Genomic DNA, 21465 nt, shown 5'->3' with positions numbered 1-21465 from the left:
GAAACATTGTTTTCAATAACTAGCTAAAATCCTACATTCCTACCCACAACGTAACTCTTCTAATCTAACTAATGAATCATCTAAATAATCACTCTCGGGATTTATATCCCATTTATTCGACGGTCCTTGATTATAGCTTGTAGTGTAGCGAGATAGAAGCCGGATATTTGAATGAATGAACACGAGTTTATCCGCACGTGCTCCATTTAGACGGTTTCTCTTCGTATTGTGGATAAAGGAGTATGTGCTCCACACTCTCTCAGCGGATGAACTACTAATGGGCTGTGATAAAACTCTCACCGCAATATCAGCCAACTCCGGAGTCTCGGATCCATACGCATTCCACCAAGAAATGGGATTCATAATAATAGCATCGGCAATAGCTTCACGCGTCCCGAAAATCCCTTCTTTAGATTGAAAGGCTGATAATTGTTGGCGTAGAAGTGTTTTTTCAGCCGCGTCTTCACCAATTTTGTCAAATGCCTTTAAGACTCCGCTAACGACTTCTCGGTCCGCATTTGGTGGGCGCCTCGGAAGACCACCGGGTGCAGGGGTTTTCAAATAATTGGCATCGTAAAAGTGTGGGTTAAGTGAAAACCCAAGGCAATGTAGAGGTATATTCATTTTCTCCCATCGACTAACAAGTATGTCTTCCATTTTATCCCAATCCCCTGCATGTGTGTTATTGTTCACTATATCCTTCATCTCACCAATCATGCAATCCATTTTTTCATACACTTCACCCATTTTTTGCCCTTCCCCATCAGCAAATTTTATCATCATATAAAGAGGTTTTGTTATTTTTAGGACGTTCTCTACCTCATCCCAAAAGTCACTATCATTTATGTTAGCTGCGACTCTTCTCCCTAATTCTTCATCCCCTTTGATCAGATCTTTCCAACCCTTTGAACAACAGTGATAGCAAGAGCGTCACGACACTTTAAAAGCCTTTCCAGTAGCAAATGATGAGACCCAAAACGAGTCTTTGCCACTTTTAACAGTTCCAAATCGGAATGGGCGCGAAAAACAGAACTAGCATTTTGATGATGTTTGAAGTACTTAACTATCTCCTTTCCTTTTTTGTAGGTTTCACTCATCCACCCAAAGGATTAATCGAAATCTTTAAATATTAAATTTGTTGTATGCACAACACAAGGAGACCAAAAAATGTGTTTGTGTACCTTTTCAATCTCCTTTCCTGTGGCCTTGCAATTTGCAGCATTATCCGTAACTACCTGTAACACATTGGATGGCCCGATTTCATCAATTGATTTCAGTAGGTAATTCGCAATATTTTTCACCGTCTTCTCCTGTCCCGAAAAATCATCGGCGTACATGAACATGGAGCCTCGGTTGTTTGAAGCGATAATATTGATGAGTGGCTCCCCTTTGACGTTAGTCCAACCGTCCGACACTATATACGTTCTATAAGGACCCCACGTTTCTTTCACAACAGCCAACTCGTTGTCCACTTGACGGTATACTTCATCTAATACGCTTGTTCTTGCTCTATCAAAAGAAGGTGGTTTGTAATCAGAAGGAGCATTAGATAATGCTTTTATCATGTTAGTAAAATCTGGATTCCTTAGTACATTGAAAGGAATGCCATTGGCGCACAATGCTCGAACAATAAGAACATCGAGTTGTTGTCGCTCAACTGTACGGAATGATTCCGCAATAGGATTCTTTTGAGTTCCTGATTTTCCCACGTTACTGTTTTTAATGGTTGATTTGGTTAATGATTGGGAACCACCACTAGACTTTGCTTGCTCAACCATTGCTCGGATTCTTTGAAATTCGACTGTTTGCGAGCGAACGCTACAACGAATGATTTGATTTTTCACGGTTGAGGACCAAAAAATGATGATGAACTCTTGTATAGGAACTCGTGAAACTTCTTTTACAATGATTGCAGGCCCATTTTTTCTTACCGATTTTGGTGATTTCCGAATACAAAGGTAATGGATTTCAGTGGTTTGTTGTTGTTTGATGTTGTGTGGGTTCAGTTTCCATATCATCTTCATTTATCACAATAGTTTCATTGTGATCTTCATGTTCAACTTCAGTTGGATTTTCTTCTGCATCCAACCGTCGTTTGGTTCCTCTTCTTCCAAAAGCCATTTTTTTTATTGAATTTTTAATTGTGTAGACGACTAAGATGAGGGGGATGATTGTGAGAGTGTGTTTAGTGCGGTGCAATTGACGGCTATATAATATTTGATAGGCTTAGTATTCAATGTTGTTGTTGGGCCTTATTCTATGTGTAAACTTTTGATGCTTCGTATTCATATTCTAGAATAATCTTCTTTCAATTTATTATTAATTATTTAATTAATTAAAAACTAAAAAAATCTCCCTTTAAATTTTTGATGTCTTATTTAATTAAAAATAAAATGGTATTCTAATAATGGTATTAGTGAATCGACGTAACTTGTAACTTATATAATTCACTCGTTGATCATCTTTATAGATCAATACTACTATTAGTGAACTGATATAATAACTCGTAACTTATATAATTCACTCGTTGATCATCTTTATAGATCAATACTACTTTTAGTGAACTGATATAATAACTCGTAACTTATATAATTCACTCGTTGATCATCTTTATAGATCAATACTACTATTAGTGAACTGATAAAATAACTCGTAACTTGATCATCTTTATAGATCAATACTACTATTAGTGAACTGATATAATAACTCTTAACTTATATAATTCACTTGTTGATCATCTTTATAGATCAATACTACTATTAGTGAACTGATATAATAACTCGTAACTTGATCATCTTTATAGATCAATACTACTATTAGTGAACTGATACTCTTAACTTATATAATTCACTCGTTGATCATCTATATAGATTAATACTACTATTAGTGAACTGATATAGTAACTCTTAACTTATATAATTCACTCGTTGATCATCTTTATAGATCAATACTACTATTATTGAACTGATATAGTAAGTCTTAACTTATATAATTCACTCGTTGATCATCTATATAGATCAATACTACTATTAGTGAACTGATATAATAACTCTTAACTTATATAATTCACTTGTTGATCATCTTTATAGATCAATACTACTATTAGTGAACTGATATAATAACTCGTAACTTGATCATCTTTATAGATCAATACTACTATTAGTGAACTGATATAATAACTCTTAACTTATATAATTCACTCGTTGATCATCTATATAGATCAATACTACTATTAGTGAACTGATATAGTAACTCTTAACTTATATAATTCACTCGTTGATCATCTATATAGATCAATACTACTATTAGTGAACTGATATAGTAACTCTTAACTTATATAATTCACTCGTTGATCATCTTTATAGATCAATAATATTATTAGTGAACTGATATAATAACTCGTAACTTATATAATTCACTTGTTGATCATCTTTATAGATCAATAATATTATTAGTGAACTGATATAATAACTCGTAACTTATATAATTCACTTGTTGATCATCTTTATAGATCAATAATACTATTAGTGAACTGATATAATAACTTGTAACTTATAAATTGTAACTTATAAATTTTCAACCTAGTCACTACCGAGTACGGCATACCGAGTACCGACTACTAGTGAACCGACGTAACTCGTAAATTTTCTCCTTTTTCCACTACGCATTTACTTTTGTGAATCGTATACGTAATTCGCAAATATACTCATTAACCTTTCTACTATAGACGAATAATTTATTACTCTTCATTAATTGATGTGTAAAATAAACCGATACAACAAGTATAATACTTTGTTATTAAACTTATTTATTTGAAATAAAAAAATTCAATAGATGTAGGCCATGTAGCTTATAACCATTGATTTAAGAGAAATACAATAGTATTATTGGAGTTCACTTATTGGTCATGGTAACCCATTACCAAAGATTATTCCTTATTAGCACCAAACAAAAAAAGATTATTCCTTATAACTTATAAGGGTTTATTTATCGGACCTGCAAAAGGACACACGTTCTTAGTCTTGAACTTTTGCCCGTATCCTTTCAAATTCTTCTCTATTTTCTAGCATATGTCGACAATATAAGATATTTCTTCTTTGCCCCATTGGAGGGCCAAAAAAATGTTCATGAATTCTTGCATACGAGGATACGAAAGTACGATGACAATGTTTACATGTCAATTTCCTACCTTCTTCTCGTATAACTTCATCATAAAGCGGTTTTGTAGTAGCCATTTTTTTACGAAATTATTTTATGTAATATGAAAATATAGAAACTATTGTGATTAAGCATATTTATAAGTGTGTCTAATACTCTAATTATGATACTCCCTAGCATAGTTTTTTCCGTAATCTTCTATTTACCCCCTCAACCACTAAAAACAAAAGAGTAATATTATCCCACTTTCCAAGACTGACTAAGTCAGTCACTGTTTTCAAAGTCATCGGTCATCCGTCATCATCTTTATCCTTTCATCTTCAATTTCATCTTACTGCAACTCCCTTCCTCATGTTTTGTAAAAAAAAAAAAAAAAAAAAAAAGCCAAAAACAACAAGCCAATAATTGCTTTATCTTCGGTCTTCCTCCAACAGTCCAACCCCCTTTCATCTTCAATCTTCATCTTCCTCCAACTCCCTTCCTCATATTCCTTTTTTCAAGCCAATAATTGCTTCGAAATTTTAAAGCTTCGGCCTTCGCGGACTTATCTTCTTTATGGAATTAGATCCTTTCAACAATGGCGTCCAACAATTCAAGGTACCATACTAACATTAATTTACACTTCATTTTTATCCCACTTTGCTTCGCTTGGGCTTGTTTCTTTTTCCGACAAGGGTTCGCCGGAAAGACCGACCTGGTCTACGAATTCCGCCGGACCGTTCGCGAACGAACCCAGCTTCGGTTTGACCGAAGTGGGTCGTGGCTCGTGGGGGCGAACCCTGAACCTGGTATCCTTGGTCCATGCATATGCATTGGGAGCTAATTTAAATTATGCTCTCCACCATAACAAAAACACATGCATCATGTAGTGTAGCTTAGTATAGTTTGCATTTAGTTTAGAAATCATGCATTTTCATTCCATAATTTCCTATCGTATTGGCCATTGAGGACAATGCCCATACTAGTGTGGGGATGGGAAATTCTAACTTGACTTTTTTTTTCAAAATCCAAAAAAATCAAAAATTTCGAAAAAATCCAGAAAAATTGAAAAATTGAAAATCCAAAAACAAGTTCATTTTCTTTTGTAGTATAGTCTTGTATATATTGTTTTGTATATATTGTGTTTGTTCATCCTTGTTCACATTGATTGACTACGCCACATCCGAAACATGAGGATATTGAAGACTGCATGGTATGATCTTTCCAATCTCCTTTTTCCTCTTTATGTTAATGACTATGTGGCTTTATTTTGATTGATGCGGTATAAACAATGGAAATTTAGGACTTGCATTTAGATTATTTGGCATATTAGTTGGTAGAAGCATATGCATTAGGATGTATATATGTTAGTAGCATAAACGGCATATAGTTGCATTTAGGAAAAATTTTGTGAAACCGTCTATTTGGAAACTTGACAAGTGTACATAGGCCCTAGTAGATGTTTTTTCTTCTTAAGACTTTATTTGTTAGAATACCTGTAAAACACCCTAGGATGTGTCATGCTAGTAGTCTTTGACCCATGGATTAAGGCCTAGTCAAGAGTACATTGTGGTGTGATAACTCCTTGGCTACCGTTTATTCCATGGTGAGCCATGAAACCATGCAACCATCATTCATCCATGTTCTACCATACATTTTGTCATCAAAGGGAATGAGCATAAAAATTGTTCAAATTTGAAAAATGAAATGAAAAGCCAAAAAGTTTGCAAATGCATCAAAAGAAAAGAGGAGCAAAAATAGACTCTTATGCTTCAAATATAAGGCACCCTTGTTACTAATTGGGGTAGCTTTGAAAATTTACAAAAAAAAAATGCAAAAAGTTGAAAGTTGTCAAGTATTGAAATGCCAAAAATCAAAAGAAATGGCAAAAAGAAAGTGTTCTCAAATGTCAAATGCCACAAGAAATTGGGGGGAAAAACAACAACAAAAACAAACTCCCAAATGAAACTCAATTACTATTAATCCCTTTATCCATCGTATTCATTTTTGTGCATGGTAGAGAGGGGACGACCCTTCTTCTTGTCTAGGCAAGAAGGGAAATTCCGCGATCCTCCAGTGTTTCTAACACCATAGGGAGTCTATTCTTGACAAAAGCATTTAACGATTGAGGACAAAGGTACCCTAGCTTGACACAACTTGGAGGTGATTTATTGGTATCCTTCTAGGCTTAATAGTTTGAAGAAACCATATCTATGAATGAGTGTGTACCCTTGAATTGTTTCCCCTTTAGATAATTTCCGCCACTTAGTTGAGGAAAGTGGCAATTCTTTTTATAGATGCATCCATTACTTGATTTTGTGTGCTTTAATGATTGGATGTGTCGCCATTTTGGCAAGACCCACCTTGCCTTGCAAGAAGGCATCCTACCTCATGGTTGTCTTATTGTGAGTTGAAGGGGCGGAGTGAGACCCGCTAATTGTCTCATATCGGCTATATTAGTAGGATAGTTTAAATAAGGGTCCTAGTTTTGTCACCTCTTTACTCGGGACGAGCAAAGGTTCGGTTTGGGGATATTTGATGTGACCAATATTTGAGCATATTTAATCCCCGAATTAGCCTCGTTCCTATGCTTTTTAGTGCATATTTGGGTCATTTACTATCTTTAGTCCTTTGTTTTGCATAATCTTTGAGGTTTTGTTAGCTTGGTAGGAGAGGAGTGCAAACCTTGCATTTTCATGACAAAATAGAGCTAAATTGATCGAATCTAATGACCAAGCATCAAAGAGAAGACAAGACTAGAAGGCTTTTGTACATAATGTAGTAGATGGGCAATGATGAAGAAGATCCTTGCATCCCGGACAAAATCCCGGAGGATTGTTAGAAGAAGAAAAGAAGAAATGGCAAAGATCCGAGCGTCTCACCTATCGGGACGCTCGTCTAGAAGCTCCATAGGCCGCTCGTCCAAGCTGCCAGGCCGCTCGTCCAAGCTGCCAGGCCGCTCGTCCAGAAGCTATACAATCCGCTCGTCCCGACCTTTTGGACGCTCGGATTGTCCTCCAGAGCAACACGTCCTCTTCCTTCTCCATTCGAGATGCGCATATTTTTGAAAGACTGGCTAAAAGGAGACCCGCATCTTTTCTTGAGAGGAGCGATTCCTCAAGGACTTAATCGTCATTTAAGCCCATAGTAACCCTAATTTGTGCACCTAATCCCCACTATAAATACCTCATTAGTCTAATTAGATTATGATGTTCTTCTTATCAATCTTTAGTGTAGTTTATATTATTCTAATCTCTCTTTAATCTTGTAATCAACTTCTAATCAAGTCTTAACACAAATCTCATTTCCTTAATTTCTCTGCTGTTCATCTTTTATTTTGGGTAATTGAAGATTATTTGGGTTTATTGGGAGATTGACAACCTTCCATCAATCATCAAGTACTTCTATTATTCTTTGCATTATTATTTTGGAATCATCATTAGGTATAATTTCTTAATCCCTTTTTAATTATTGTTAATTATCTTCATTTATTCATCATGTTTTGCTTTGTTAATATGATTGACAACCTTGTTAACATGTCAAACTTGATAATGAGTGATTAGTTTCCTTAACTAGGGTTAATGGGGAAATAGGGGAAACCAACATGGGGGGTAATTCATGCTTAATTTAATATGTTCACATAATTTATTTGCTTGCTTGTTGTGATTTCAACTTATGCACATGTTATGTTTGATGAAATACGAGCCTATGAATCTTTGCATTTTTTTTACCCATCACTTACCTTTTCAATGAGATTTGTAAGATATAAACCAACTCGAGTCTCATTAGACCATGCATATAGTTGAGTAGGGAGGATTAAGTCGACTTGTAGGTGTTGTACAATCTAATCGATTCGACTCCGGGACCCAAACCTTCCTAGGATTGTAAGATATAAACCAACTCGATCCTATCACAATAATAATTGCTTGGTTATAATTTGAGAATATGTTTGTATGATCAATTCCCATGAATTCCCTATGAAACCATGACACCCTAGTGATTTTAATCAATTGTTTACATCTCATTTTAGTCATCTTGTTTGTTTACTTTTATTGTTATTTAGTTTAGTGATCTTCCTATCTCAATCCAATTTGTGACACCCCTAGACACCACTACTTGCAATCGAAAATCCTACATCAATACCCGTCCCTTGGGATCCGACCTTTACTTGCCTCTTTACTATTAGTAGAGTTGTTTGTGAAGTTATAAATATTGTTTTGGTCTAGGTGCTCCTAACGACAAGTGACCGAAATCTAAGCTCAAAGCGGACCGACCATGGTTGCCGAGAGTATAGAAAATAATAAAGTTGATCAAATGTGAGTGACACTCATATATTTAAACCGAACAGACAACTTTTGCTAGGATCACTAAATTCAGTAGAGAATTGTAAGTGTTTCGCATGAGGTATTGCCTTCAACGTTTCCCAAGCCTCCAGCCCATCAGGAGCAGTGGTAACTGCACACACAGCAGGCCATTTATATGTGTTATGCCACTAAAGTTGAGCAATTAGAAGTATTTTTAGTGTTGTATAATTAGTCAGATAACCAGTCACAAGAATTGAATTCTCATCTTGGCAGCTGACAAACACTATTCATGATTACAGAAATCATAAAAAATTGACTCATCACTTACTGCTCAAATCAACCAAATTACGTGCACAAATCGAAAATATATTGACTTGTTTCTCTAACTATAATTCATTTTAACCCCTTGAAAAGCAGGATTTGACAATCAGGATCAAGAGCAATAAGGATTCAAATTCATACAATAAGAGCGGGGAGAGACGTCAGTTAGTGTAGTCTCACTTAATAAGTTCAATTCGAGCAAAACCAAACAGGGAAGGTGACATAAGTTGAATAGGAAATACATCTTCGTAACTTTTAATAACAAGAGCAAAGTATTCCCTAAATATCAGTTCCATAATTAGAGCACAGCTAACTCGGAAAATTGCCGAACTGAAACCCGATTTCTCTGTAAAAATAGAACTCTAATTCACAAAATATAAACGGCGTCGTTTATTACCAACAACTAAAGCCTTGTTGGTAAGCCAAATCTACTTTATGTAAACTTGACATTAACATTTCCATACAAATATAAATTTACATCCATATTTCATTCACAACAAATCCCTAAAATTGATAAACTTAGTGCTATAATAGACATAATCTATGTCATCCAGCACAGCAAAGAAGCTACCTTACCATATCAAAAATATGGGCATAAGTTCCATGTTAAAAGAAATGACATAGTTAAAAATGGGTGAACCCGCTTAATTTAAAAGCTAACTAAAAATCTAAAATCTAAAAATGAACAACATAAAATCGAAGGAAACTTACCCAGTTAAAGTTGATGAAGACAATGGTTGGGGGCGATGGCAAAGACGGGGTTATGTGCTATCTGCTTAATCTGGTATCATATCAACACAACTACGCATTACTTTTCAGGAATATACTATATAAAAGCCCCAATTTTAGTATCAATCCCAAATTGTTTTTATGAAAACAAATAAATCTAATATCATGAATAAACTAATGATAAGTTCAGGACTATTAAATTAAACGACTTCCAAGAACAAGGATAAAAAAAAATTACCTGATAAGTGGCGACAATTGAATAAGAATTGATGATATTGGTTGTGCAAAAGCAAGAACCCAAGTATTTGGGCAAGGACGTCATTAGAGAGAACGTCGGAGATGATGACGGTGATGAAGCGGCGGAGTGTGAGCGGTGTTAAAAGAACGAGATCGAATGGTTAGGGACTTAGGGTGTCCTTTGTCAGGTTGAACATGAAATGAGGAGCCTAAAGGAGTATATCGATGTACTCCGTATTTTATTCACTCGAAAGCAAAAGAACGGTAGAATCCATAACCGTTCTCTTTATAGGTAAAAGAGGACGGTTTGGTTGACCAACCGTGCTCTTTGTTTAATATAAGAAGACGGTTCTTACCATGAACCCTTTTTTTTAGAATTTACATAAACACGCCGAAAATCTAATTACAGCAGAGGACGGTTTTGGTCCAAACCGTTCTCTTATACCCGCCTTTGAAGCCTGGTTTTGTAGTAGTGAACTTTTGACGACGAGTAACAAAATGGATCCGAACAAGTTGATTAACGTAAATCGATAACGGTTGGCGGACTAGAGTTTGACGTTATTGTCGTGAGACGGCGGTGATCAACTGACCCCTTTCGGTCATACCTAAAGGAACGAACCCCAATTGGCAACTAATTAACTGTATGAGATACAATTTATTTAGTCCCTTGATTTATTGACTAATTGGTTAGTCGATTATTTTTAGAGAGATTTAGAGTTGCGAACTCGAGGCGCGGTTGTTATTATTTAATTATGCGATAATTGAATAATAAATTTTATGACACGGGTTTTAGTTAATTAATTGTTAATTCACCAAAAATTGTACTAATTGATTAAGGTGATTAATATTAGTACTAAATAATATGTGTAGCGGGTACACGTATATTTACGGAGTAATTTAGACAAAATTTATTGGAAAGCATTTAAACATAAATCGATGTTTAAAGTAAAATTTACATGTATTTGTGCGACACATATAAGAACCAAAATGGACTCGTAAATGGGACATTGAACCGTGTAAATGGAGTGTAGTGGATGATTATAAACATAATCATTTCACTTTGCTTTATATACTTCCATAAGTTATCTTATGTTCATTTTGCATGTGATGAAAGATTGGACAAAAAAATAAAGCAAGTCCACTCCCTCACTCCACCTACTCCAACCGGTTTTCCCACTCCATATAGACCAATTTTTGTTCATTTTTCTACATGCTTGCTCACTTGTGTTGTGCATGTGAATAAAATTGTCTATCTCTCTAAAAATAATAACAACACTTATTAAGTTTGTTAGTAACCAAAATAAAAATTCACTAAGCTTGTTAGTAATATATAAATATTATCAAGGGTTAAATTTTACAAGTATCTAGTTAATACTTGTAAGATTATTTGGGTGTTGTTCTTGGGTGCAACTTGAAGGAGACTTTCTCTTTGAAGGTTTTTCTAGGAGAATCATCCATTTTTATTTAGCTCAAGAACAAACTAGATAGGTGATCTAGTTTGTGCCCATTTTTACCATTGAAATCAATGTAAGGAAATTATTTTTCCTTAATCTTTATTTTTATGCTTTTATATTTGCATGCATGTTACATAGATCACTAAAATGATATATTATGAGATAATTTGTTTTTGATTAGAGAGTATAATTAGGATATATGATCTTTCAAGTGGTATCAGAGCTAGGCTTGTAATTTACATGTTGATTTTAAGCATATTAATAAATTATGAGATAATTTATAAAACTCAAAAAGTGTGTTAGAAGAGGTTTTAGCACGAAAATTTTTGGGCATGCATACCTACTGATCTCAAAATGTTTGTGGTAAAATTTGGTGATTTGTGAAGTTATTTTGCTATTTTTAATGATTTTTGGTAGAAAACCGAGTCAAAAATGCCGTATTTTGGTTAAGAGTTAACTAAAAATAGTTAAAGGTTGATTCGGGTCATGAAATTTTTATGGTGTTTCATGCATAATTTCTACAGATTGTATGTAAAATTTCGAAGGTTGGTTTGAAGTTTTGCATGGTTAATGATTTTATGAGCGCCCAAACTAAAAATAAAAAAGAGACCAGTTCCGCTATCAACCGTTCTTGAAGTGGCGTTCTTGAAGCCTTAAATTGTAGTAGTGACATTTAAAAATATGATTTAAAAGTTAAAAGTGAAATTTAAAATGTGATTTCACCTTATTTTGATGTTTATTGGTTTTAGTAGTTAAAAACCGATAAATATCGATCTTTTTCTTCATAATTTTTATCCGAAATTTTTGGACATTTTTTCTGACATTTTGGTATTTTTGGGAGTATTCCAGAATACTCAAAATTTTTTGTTTTAATTTTTGGTAATATTTTCAATTATTTTGGATTTATTACTTAAAAGTTATGATTTTACTAATTAAATTAGCAAATTATCACCAAATGAAACTAATTATTCACCATCAAATTAGTGAAGACTAATTTTTGAGGTTCAAAACAGTTTGGACAGTTAGTTTGGACTTAAATGAGATTTAAGAGTTGATTATTGATTTTTACATGCTAAAAATCGATTAAATCCACAAAACCGAGATGGATACCTACGATTGTTAGATGGGGCGATTTTGGCATCATTTTTCAGCATTTTAAGCATATTTATTTAAGTTGAATGAATGATTGTCATTTATTTAAAGTATTTATTTTATTGTACCTAGTATGGCCTAATTATTTTTAATCGTTATTACCCGAAATGAATGGGAATACCGATTTGTTTGTAATTTAAATACGATCTTGTATCGTCGGTTTTAATTAATTAATAGTTTTATTCATTTTATTAATTAATGTATAATAGGAATAGCTATGTAATTTAATTTTAATAGTTATTTTTACCGGCGTTTCCAAAAGTCGGATTACATCAAGACGGAGTCTATTTTTGGAAAGGTGTTCCAAATCCCACTTGAAGAAGCCCCTTTTGGAAGATGTTCCTATGAAGAGGCTAGGGACCAAGGAGTTGGTTTCTGAAATATAATAGACTAGTTTTTATTAACTAGGTGGCCATACTAGGTTTTATTCATATGCTTGCTTGCTTTTATTTTTTCGCGCATGCCAAAATCGCCATTCACATGCATTTTATTTTCGTGGTTGTCAATTCACGTCATTTACATTCACCGACTTAGTTCACTTATAGGGAATTTATGACTAAATTGACAAGATCTCTCACATAACTAAAATTGAAATTAGCCTTACCAACTAGTAACACCTATGAATCCCTTGTTCATTAGACTCACGCTCGCTCAAGCGGGATGTTTTATTTTTACCTTGGGTAAGTAGGGTGGTAAACGGTTATCACACGCCAAAATTGGTTGGACTCAACGGGATATAAGACGGTCTTGTGTTCCGGGGCTAGTAGATGGATTTAAGGAAATTCGTCAACCAAGAGTTCTAGAGGTAGAATTAGTCAACCATTAACTTACCGAATTTACACGATTATGGGATGTTTCGCCCAAGCGATGCTTATTTTTGTTTAAAATTTGGGTCTTGGAATCATTTATATATTTTAGTGGGAGATCGTTATATAAATGTTAAAACTTGTTAAACATGTTTTCACAAGTAATTTTTAAAACAATGAATGTTAATTTTTCCTTATATTGTTGTAGCATTTTAGTTCGTAATGGCAACTTCATCAACTCCATCAACTACTTCACTAGGCAAAGATTCATGACTAAGGTCCGTAATTGACAAATGTATCCTGAAAGATGACGGTAGTAACTTTCTTGAATGGGAATCCAACATCAAAAGTGTCGCGTTGTCCAACAACGTGCTCACTTACTTGACCGATGCTCCTTCCATCGAGCCCGGCTCAAGGGCTTCATCGGCGGTGCGTACCGCCTATGATGACCATGTGAGGATGTCGAATGATATCAAAAATGTGTTGATATGGTCGATGTCCCCAAAGCTCAAGCTTTCATGCATTTTTTTAAATGCGTACGAGATATTCACTCGTATGACTACTATGTTTTCACAAACACCTAAAGTCTGTCAATACGATGCGGCAGCATGCTTCTTTGAAGCAAAGCTTGAGAGGGGCCAAAAGGTTGGTCCCTATGTGCTAATAATGGTCGAATATGTCGACATCCTAGAACGTCTAGGGTGTAAGATTCCTAAGACTCTTGTGGTGGATCGTATCCTCCACTCACTTCCCACCAAGTTTGCCCACTTTAGGGTAAACTACAACATGAATGGCATGGATAAGAGTTATCATGAAATTCATGCACTCCTCACCCAAGTGGAGAGGGATATGGAAGCTAGTGGGAGTGAAAAAGGGGATGTTCTAACCATGAAGTTAAAGAACATGTCCCTTGGATTTAAGAAGGGAAAGGGGAAGGAAAAGTCCTAATTCAAGAAATCGTCAAAGAAACAAGACAAGGGAAAGGGGAAAGCTGTTGAGAATGGCAATTCCAAGGCAAAAAGTGTCAAACTCTCCGAGGCCGAATGTTTCCATTGTAATGGAAAGGGGCATTATAGGAGGAGTTGTCCCAAATACTTGGAGGACCTCAAGGAAGGGCGTGTGACGCCTATTGGTATGATTTCCACTCTATGTGATAGATGTTAATTATGCTTGCACTTCCACTTGGGTACTTGATACCGGATGTGGCTCTCATCTTTGTAATCATTTGCAGGGTTTAACGGACGTGCAAGCACTAACAAAAGGTGATGTGGATCTCCGCATGGGCAATGGAGCTAGAGTAGCGGCCATTTCCGTGGGGACCTATGAGCTCACTTTATGTAGTGGTTTAGAGTTGTTTTTAAATAAGTGTTATTTTGTACCAACTTAAACCAAGAACATCATCTCCATTTCTGCGTTAGATGCGGAAGGCTTTTGTTTTATGATTAAGGACAATAGTTGTACTTTTTCATTGAATTATGTGGTTTATGGCAAGGCCATTTCAATTGGAGGCATTTATGTTTTAAATGATGTTAATGACGTTTATCATGTGGAAACTAAAAAGCTCAAAACGGGTGATCCAAATGAATCCTACCTTTGGCATTGTCGTTTAGGTCACATAAACAAAAGATGCATTAAGAGACTTGCTTTATCAAAAGTGCTCAAACCATTTGATTTCGAATCTTATGGTATATGCGAGTCTTGCCTTTTAGGCAAGATGACTCGTGCACCTTTTGCGGGAAAAGGGACACGAGCTAGTGAGGTTTTGGCTCTCATACATACGGATGTGTGTGGACCATTAACCATCACCGCTAGAGGAGGTTTTCGCTACTTCATTACTTTTACTGATGACTTAAGTAGATATGGGTATGTCTACTTAATGAAGAACAAGAGTAAAGCTTTTGACAAGTTCAAAGAGTTTCAAAATGAAGTAGAGAACCAATTGTATAAAAGGATTAAAACCCTACGATCTGATCGTGGTGGTGAATGCCTAAATTCTGAATTTGATTCAAACCTAAAAGATTGTGGTATAGTATCATAATGGACTCCTCCTTGCACACCACAATTAAATGGTGTAGCTGAAAGGAGAAACCAAACTTTACTAGATATGGTTTGGTCTATGATGAGTCTAACCGAGCTTCCTAGTTCATTTTGGGGTTTTGCCCTCTTGTCTGCAAAATTTTCACTAAATCGAAGCCCGACTAAGGCGGCCGATAAGACTCCATATGAGATATGGACAGGGAAAGTCCCTCATTTGTAATTCATGCGCATTTGGGGTTGCGAAGCATACGTCAAGATCAAGTCTGATAATAAGCTCGCGCCCAGATCAGACAAATGTTTATTTGTAGGATATCCAAGGGAAACACGTGGCTATTACTTCTACAATAAAAATGAGAACAACGTGTTTGTGGCTCGTGATGCTGTCTTCCTAGAAAGAGAGTTTATTTCTAGAAGACAGAGTGGGAGAAAATTTGAACTTAAAGAATTTCGAGAGCCACAAACCGATAATGAGGTAGAGGAGAACGTGGAGGATAGCATTCCCTCTTCCTCTGAAACGGTAATTGTTCTTAGAAAGTCAAGTAGGATTTCTAATCCACCTGACCGCTACCTTGGTAACATCAAAGAGGATGGTGTTTTGTTACTTTTGGAAAGTGATGAACCCACTACCTACAAATCGGCCATGTCTAGTCCCGACTCCTTGCATTGGCTAGAAGCCATGCAGTCCGAAATGGATTCCATCTACGAGAACCAAGTATGGGACTTGGTGGATTTACCTGAGGGAGTGCGACCCCTTCAGTGTAAATGGATATATAAAATTAAGCTCGGCGTGGATAAACATATAAATGTTTACAAAGCTAGATTGGTGGCAAAAGGTTTCACCCAAGTTCTGGTTTACACAATGACGAAACCTTCGCTTCAGTCTCTATGCTTCAGTCCATTAGGATAATCTTAGCGGTTTCCGCATTTCATGATTATGAGATTTGGCAAATGGATGTCAAAACCGCCTTCTTGAATGGGATTCTAGAAGAGGAAGTGTACATGATACAACCTGAAGGTTTTGTTGACACATCTAACCCTAAGAAGGTGTGTAAGCTCAAGAAGTCCATCTATGGTCTTAAGCAAGCATCTCGGAGTTGGAATCATCGCTTTGATCATGTTATTAAACAATACGGTTTCACTCGAAGTGTGGAAGAACCGTGTTTATACATGAAGTTTAGTGGGAGTAAGGTTGCATTCCTTGTCCTATATGTGGATGACATATTGCTCATCAGGAATGATATTCCATCGCTCACTTCCGTTAAGGAGTGGCTAGGGAAACACGTCCAGATGAAGGACTTGAGAGAGGTCCCAAATTTGCGATACATGAAAGTATGGGGTTGTGATGCTTATGTCAAGAGCAAGTCTGACGATAAGCTTGCACCTCGTTCTGACAAATGTATTTTTGTAGGCTACCCTAAGGAAACTCGTGGATATTACTTCTACAATAGTAACGAGAACAAAGTGTTTGTGGCTCGTGAAGCTGTCTTTCTAGAAAAGGAGTTTATTTCTAGAAGACAAAGTGGGAGAAAATTTGAACTTGATGAAGTTCAAGAGCCACAAACTGATGTGAAAGTACATGAAGATGTTCCTTCTATGTCTGACTCAGTTATTGGTCCTTCTGAACCTAGGAGGTCAGAGAGGGTTAGTCGCCAGCCTGATAGATACCTTGGTATTATCGAGGAAGATAGTGACTATAAGGTTTTACTTTTAGAAAGTGATGAATCTAAAACCTATAAAGCAGCTATTACTAGTTCTGACTCTAAGCTATGGCTCGAGGCTATGCAATCCGAAATGGATTCCATGTACGATAATCAGGTATAGGACCTGGTTTACATACCTAAAGATGTTTGACCTCTTCAGTGTAAGTGGATATTTAAGATTAAAATCGGCATGAATGGACAGAAGGATGTCTACAAAGCTAGATTGGTGGCAAAAGGTTTTACCCAAGTTCATGGTTTACACTATAATGAAACTTTTGCACCAGTTGCTATGGTTAGATCTGTTCGGATAATGTTAGCGATTGCTGCATTTCATGATTATGAGATATGGCAAATAGATGTTAAGACCGCCTTCCTGAACGGGTTTCTGGAAGAGGAAGTGTAAATGACACAACCTGAAGGTTTTGTAGATCCTAAAAATCCTAACAAAGTATGAAAACTTAAGAGATCCATTAATGGTCTTAACCAAGCGTCAAGGAGTTGGAATCACTGATTTGATCATGTTATTAAACAGAATGGTTTTTCTCGAAGTGTTGAGGAACCATGTTTATACGTGAAGTTTAGTGGGAGTAAAGTTGATTTCTTACTTTTATATGTGGACGACATATTACTCATTGAGAATGATGTAGATATGCTTGCTTCTGTCAAAAAGTAGTTAGGAAATCACTTCCAAATGAAAAATTTGGGTGAAGTTCAGCGCATCTTGGGTATCCGGATCTATAGAGATAGATCTAAAAGGATATTAGCCTTGAGTCAAGAAGCCTATATCGATAAGATTCTTGACCGATTCAATATGAAAAACTCCAAGAGAGGTTTTCTACCTATAGGCAGTGGGATTACTTTGAGTAAGTCAAAGTGTCCTACTGAGCCTAGGGATATTGAATGCATGAAATCGATTCCCTATGCTTCCGTTGTTGGATCGATCATGTATTTTATGATGTGCTCTCGTACTGACGCCTCGTATGCTTTGAGTATGACGAGTCGTTTTCAGAAAAATCCAGGTGAGAGTCACTGGATAGCCGTCAAGAATATTCTTAAGTACTTAAGAAGGACTAAGGATTGATTCTTAGTGTTTGGAGGAGAATCTGAATTACGTGTAAGAGGTTATACGGATGCCAGTTTCTAAACCGATAGGGATGATTTGAAATCCCAGGCTGGTTTTGTCTTTTTGATGAACGGAGGGGCGGTTTGCTGGAGAAGTTTTAAGGAGTCTGTGACTGCTGATTCTACAACAGAAGCTGAGTGCATTGCAGCCTCTGAAGCTGCGAAGGAAGCTGTTTGGATTAGGCAATTCTTAGAGGGACTGAAAGTAGTTCCGACCGCCAAGGATCCTATCACTTTATATTGTGATAACAGTGGGGCAATTTTTCATGCAAAAGAGCCCAAGTCTAGTAATAAGTCTAGACACGTACTTAGAAAATTTCATGTAATTAGAGATTTAATTGAAAGGAAGGAAATTACAGTCTGTAAGGTTGGGACAGCTGACAACATCGTTGATCATTTAACCAAGTCATTGTCTCAAGATAAACATGATAGTCATGTAGTTTCTATAAGATTGAGACGAGTGCCAGAACTGTTGTAAATTATACGATATGTAATAAATAAGATATTGTATTTATTATTTTATATACGATAATTACATTTATCGTTGTATTTAGTTTTTATATCTGAATTTAAATACATTGTTTTGTCCAAATAGGTTGTAGTGACAACGTCGAAAATTATTTAAGTGAACTGGATTAACATTGTATTTTTGTCCCTAGTTACTTAATGAGGTGACGTCTCAGAGTGACTAGATTGTAAGGCGATAGACGACAAGTTCGACTATCATATGGACATAGAGATGGCTGGTCGATTACATAGGCAGATTGTGAGACGATTTGTTGGACAGTGACCGTTTATAGAGTCCTTTTGTTTCTGGTCGTGGCGAGGATTTCTATTTATTTCTTTGAGTCAATTGTTTAGAATGGGGACTATTTGTCTGAGTTGGTACGGTTTTTCGTTGACTTAGGTTTTTGTTCTAGGTCGCGCCGTAAAAGGAGGCCGATGAGCATTTACTGGGTCATTGTGATCTGTATCGAACGAAGAAAATAGGTCAACGGGATTGTCCATTTATGTCATATTTTATCTCAAGGCTACTCGAGGAGAGGTGACTGGAAATGCGTGGCCACGCTCGGATAAGATCTATAAGTAGATTATCCGGTCAGATAGTCATTCTCTGGATCAAGGAAACCACTTTATGATATGATCACGTGCAAAACCGACCTGAAAGACATCTTGCATTGAGTGGGAGATATTATTGGACAAGAGAATTGGGAGTGCACACTTCTGTCGGACAAGTGGGAGATCGTTGGAGTAGTGTCCTCCACAATAAGTGCGTTTACATATTAAATCTCGTAAAAGAAATATCAGGGATTTATATTATTTTTTGTCAGTTGATCAACGTTAATTGGTAACACTCGACTGACTAGAGTTTGACGTTACTGTCGTGTGACGGCGGTGATCAACTGATCCCTTTTAGGTCACACCTATAGGATGACGCCCAAATTGAATGAATTAATTGTTTGTATGAGATGCGAGATAATTAATTCCTTGTAGTATTTGACTTTTAATTAGTTGTGTGAATGTATTATTTGATAACGGGTTACAAACTCGGGCTAAGAGGATTTATTATTTAATTATGTGATAATTAATTAATAAATAAATAAATTAGAATTTATTAATTAATTGTTAATTAATTAATTTTATACGATATGTGATAAGTTTTGAAGTGGAGGTAATTAGCTATTTAAAATTTACAAGAGGTTGTAAAATTAGCTAATAAGGGTTATAAGATATATTTTATATTGATAAAATGGTCCAATAACTACATAATAGTTAAGTAGTTATTAGTTGTTAATTTATATTATTTAAATGTTAAGTAACCAAATTAATATTTAATTATATAAGATAATTAAATATAAGACTTATAAGAATTTGTGGGGCAAATGTCGAAAATCGAAATGGACCCATAAGGGCCAATATGGACCGGGTTTTACACCTACTAATTCACTCATTGTGAGTGGAAAAAGTAGGCGACACCCACTAGAATTTGTATGTTAATTGTATACATTTGCATGCCTATATATATATACCCAAGTCCTTCCATCATTTCTAAGGTTGAGAATTTGAAGAAAAAAACTGGTCTTTGGTTGCTCCATTATACACCATCAAAAGACCAATTTTTCCTTCTTATTTTGTTCATCCTTTTACATTAAAACACATACAAAAGTAAACTAATAATATTATCAAGGTAATAATATTAATTAGTATATCAAATATACATACATAATACTTAAATAATATCTAGTAAATATTATTTGTAGTAAGTTTTGGGCTACTCTTGGGTGCACACCAAAGGAGGCCATCAATTTTGGTGGTTTGGTGTAAGAGGAGGATCATCCATCATTTTATAGCTCAATAACTACAAAGGTAGGAGACCTTTGTAGTGCCCAAATTTGCCATTTTCCAATGTAAGGAAATTTATATCTTTTTATCTTTGCATGCATGTAGATTTTAAACCATCAAATAAAATTAGCTAGTAATTTTATTATCATAAGATGAGTATTATATGGTCCAAAATACTAACATTTTTTTGCAAATGTAAGTGTAACACCCCCATCTACCAAAGAGCCTTACCAAGACCTTCCTTAACAGATACGGGCATTACCATCTTGGTTGCCCGAGGAATAGTATGTCACAACGTAAATAAAAGAACTATTAAAGTATATTATATGTTTAAACTCAACAAAAGAAAGATACAACTGATGAATAAAACAACTACGGTGAAAGCACTCCATGCCAAGACTCGGTGAAAAACTCGTCCCTCTAACGCACCCAGACAAGCTTCAAGCAACAACACCTGCTAAGACTGACTTCTTACCATAATGGATGACCGCAGACACATAACAAGAAGAAACAAAGACAAAACCACACAAGGTCAGTAACTGAAGAAAAATAAACCAAACATAGTACAACACAAGCACAAATCTCCAACACCAATACTCCACCAATAATCTGACTAACACAAAGGTAGAGTCCTACCAGATTACCAATCGCAACCGGTAATCCACACCACCAGTGGGGACCACAGCCTTTCCACCTAAGCCCCGCTTAACACCATAGAGCGAATAACTGTGGACATAGGCCACCCGCACGCCAATCAAATATGTGGACGTGCGGCGGTCGGAAAGACAAGCTCGGAGGCGTATTAAATGCTTTCGACTGTATCGTTTTAGATCAGTCAGCTTTGTCTCGGTAAGGGTCTCGAAATAATGTAGTGATGTTCGGAGTCGCCACCAAGCAATTATAGGATGCCTGGCAACCATTCGAATGCACTTTATACCTAGGTCAATGAAGGCAAAAAGCGGTGCTTGCCATAGGTATTTAAGATAAGGAATCGTCCCTCTTTAGCATCTTATCGCTAAAATAACTCTCGTTCGCCCTGGATAAAGTCGTCCACTATCCACAGTTTCTGAATAAGATGTAAGGGTATGTATTAGGAAGCCCTGTATTCAGACACCCAACCCCG

General features: G+C 35.9%; 1 protein-coding gene across 1 annotated transcript; it reads right to left on the bottom strand.

Annotated features, from left to right (window-relative positions):
• Positions 1-39: 39 nt before the first annotated feature.
• LOC141630454 (uncharacterized) lies at positions 40-1778 on the bottom strand. The gene is made up of 2 exons (XM_074443272.1): positions 1182-1778; positions 40-903 (listed from the first exon to the last, which is right to left on the bottom strand). Exons 1-2 carry the CDS (start codon positions 1776-1778, stop codon positions 40-42), a joined length of 1461 nt encoding a protein of 486 aa, XP_074299373.1.
• Between the last annotated feature and the right edge of the window lie 19687 nt (positions 1779-21465).

The sequence above is a fragment of the Silene latifolia genome, chromosome Y (genome assembly GCF_048544455.1).
Source record: "Silene latifolia isolate original U9 population chromosome Y, ASM4854445v1, whole genome shotgun sequence".
NCBI lineage: Eukaryota > Viridiplantae > Streptophyta > Magnoliopsida > Caryophyllales > Caryophyllaceae > Silene > Silene latifolia.
The sequence above is the reverse complement of the archived record's forward strand: the minus strand, read 5'-3'. Positions and strand labels throughout refer to the sequence as shown.

Excerpts from the sequence above, each read along its gene's own strand:
- LOC141630454 (XM_074443272.1), bottom strand. The coding sequence starts at position 1,778 with ATGGTTGAGCAAGCAAAGTCTAGTGGTGGTTCCCAATCATTAACCAAA. Across the intron at positions 904-1,181 it reads CAGGAAAGGAGATTGAAAAG|GGTTGGAAAGATCTGATCAA; the intron begins GTACACAAACAC and ends TGTTGTTCAAAG.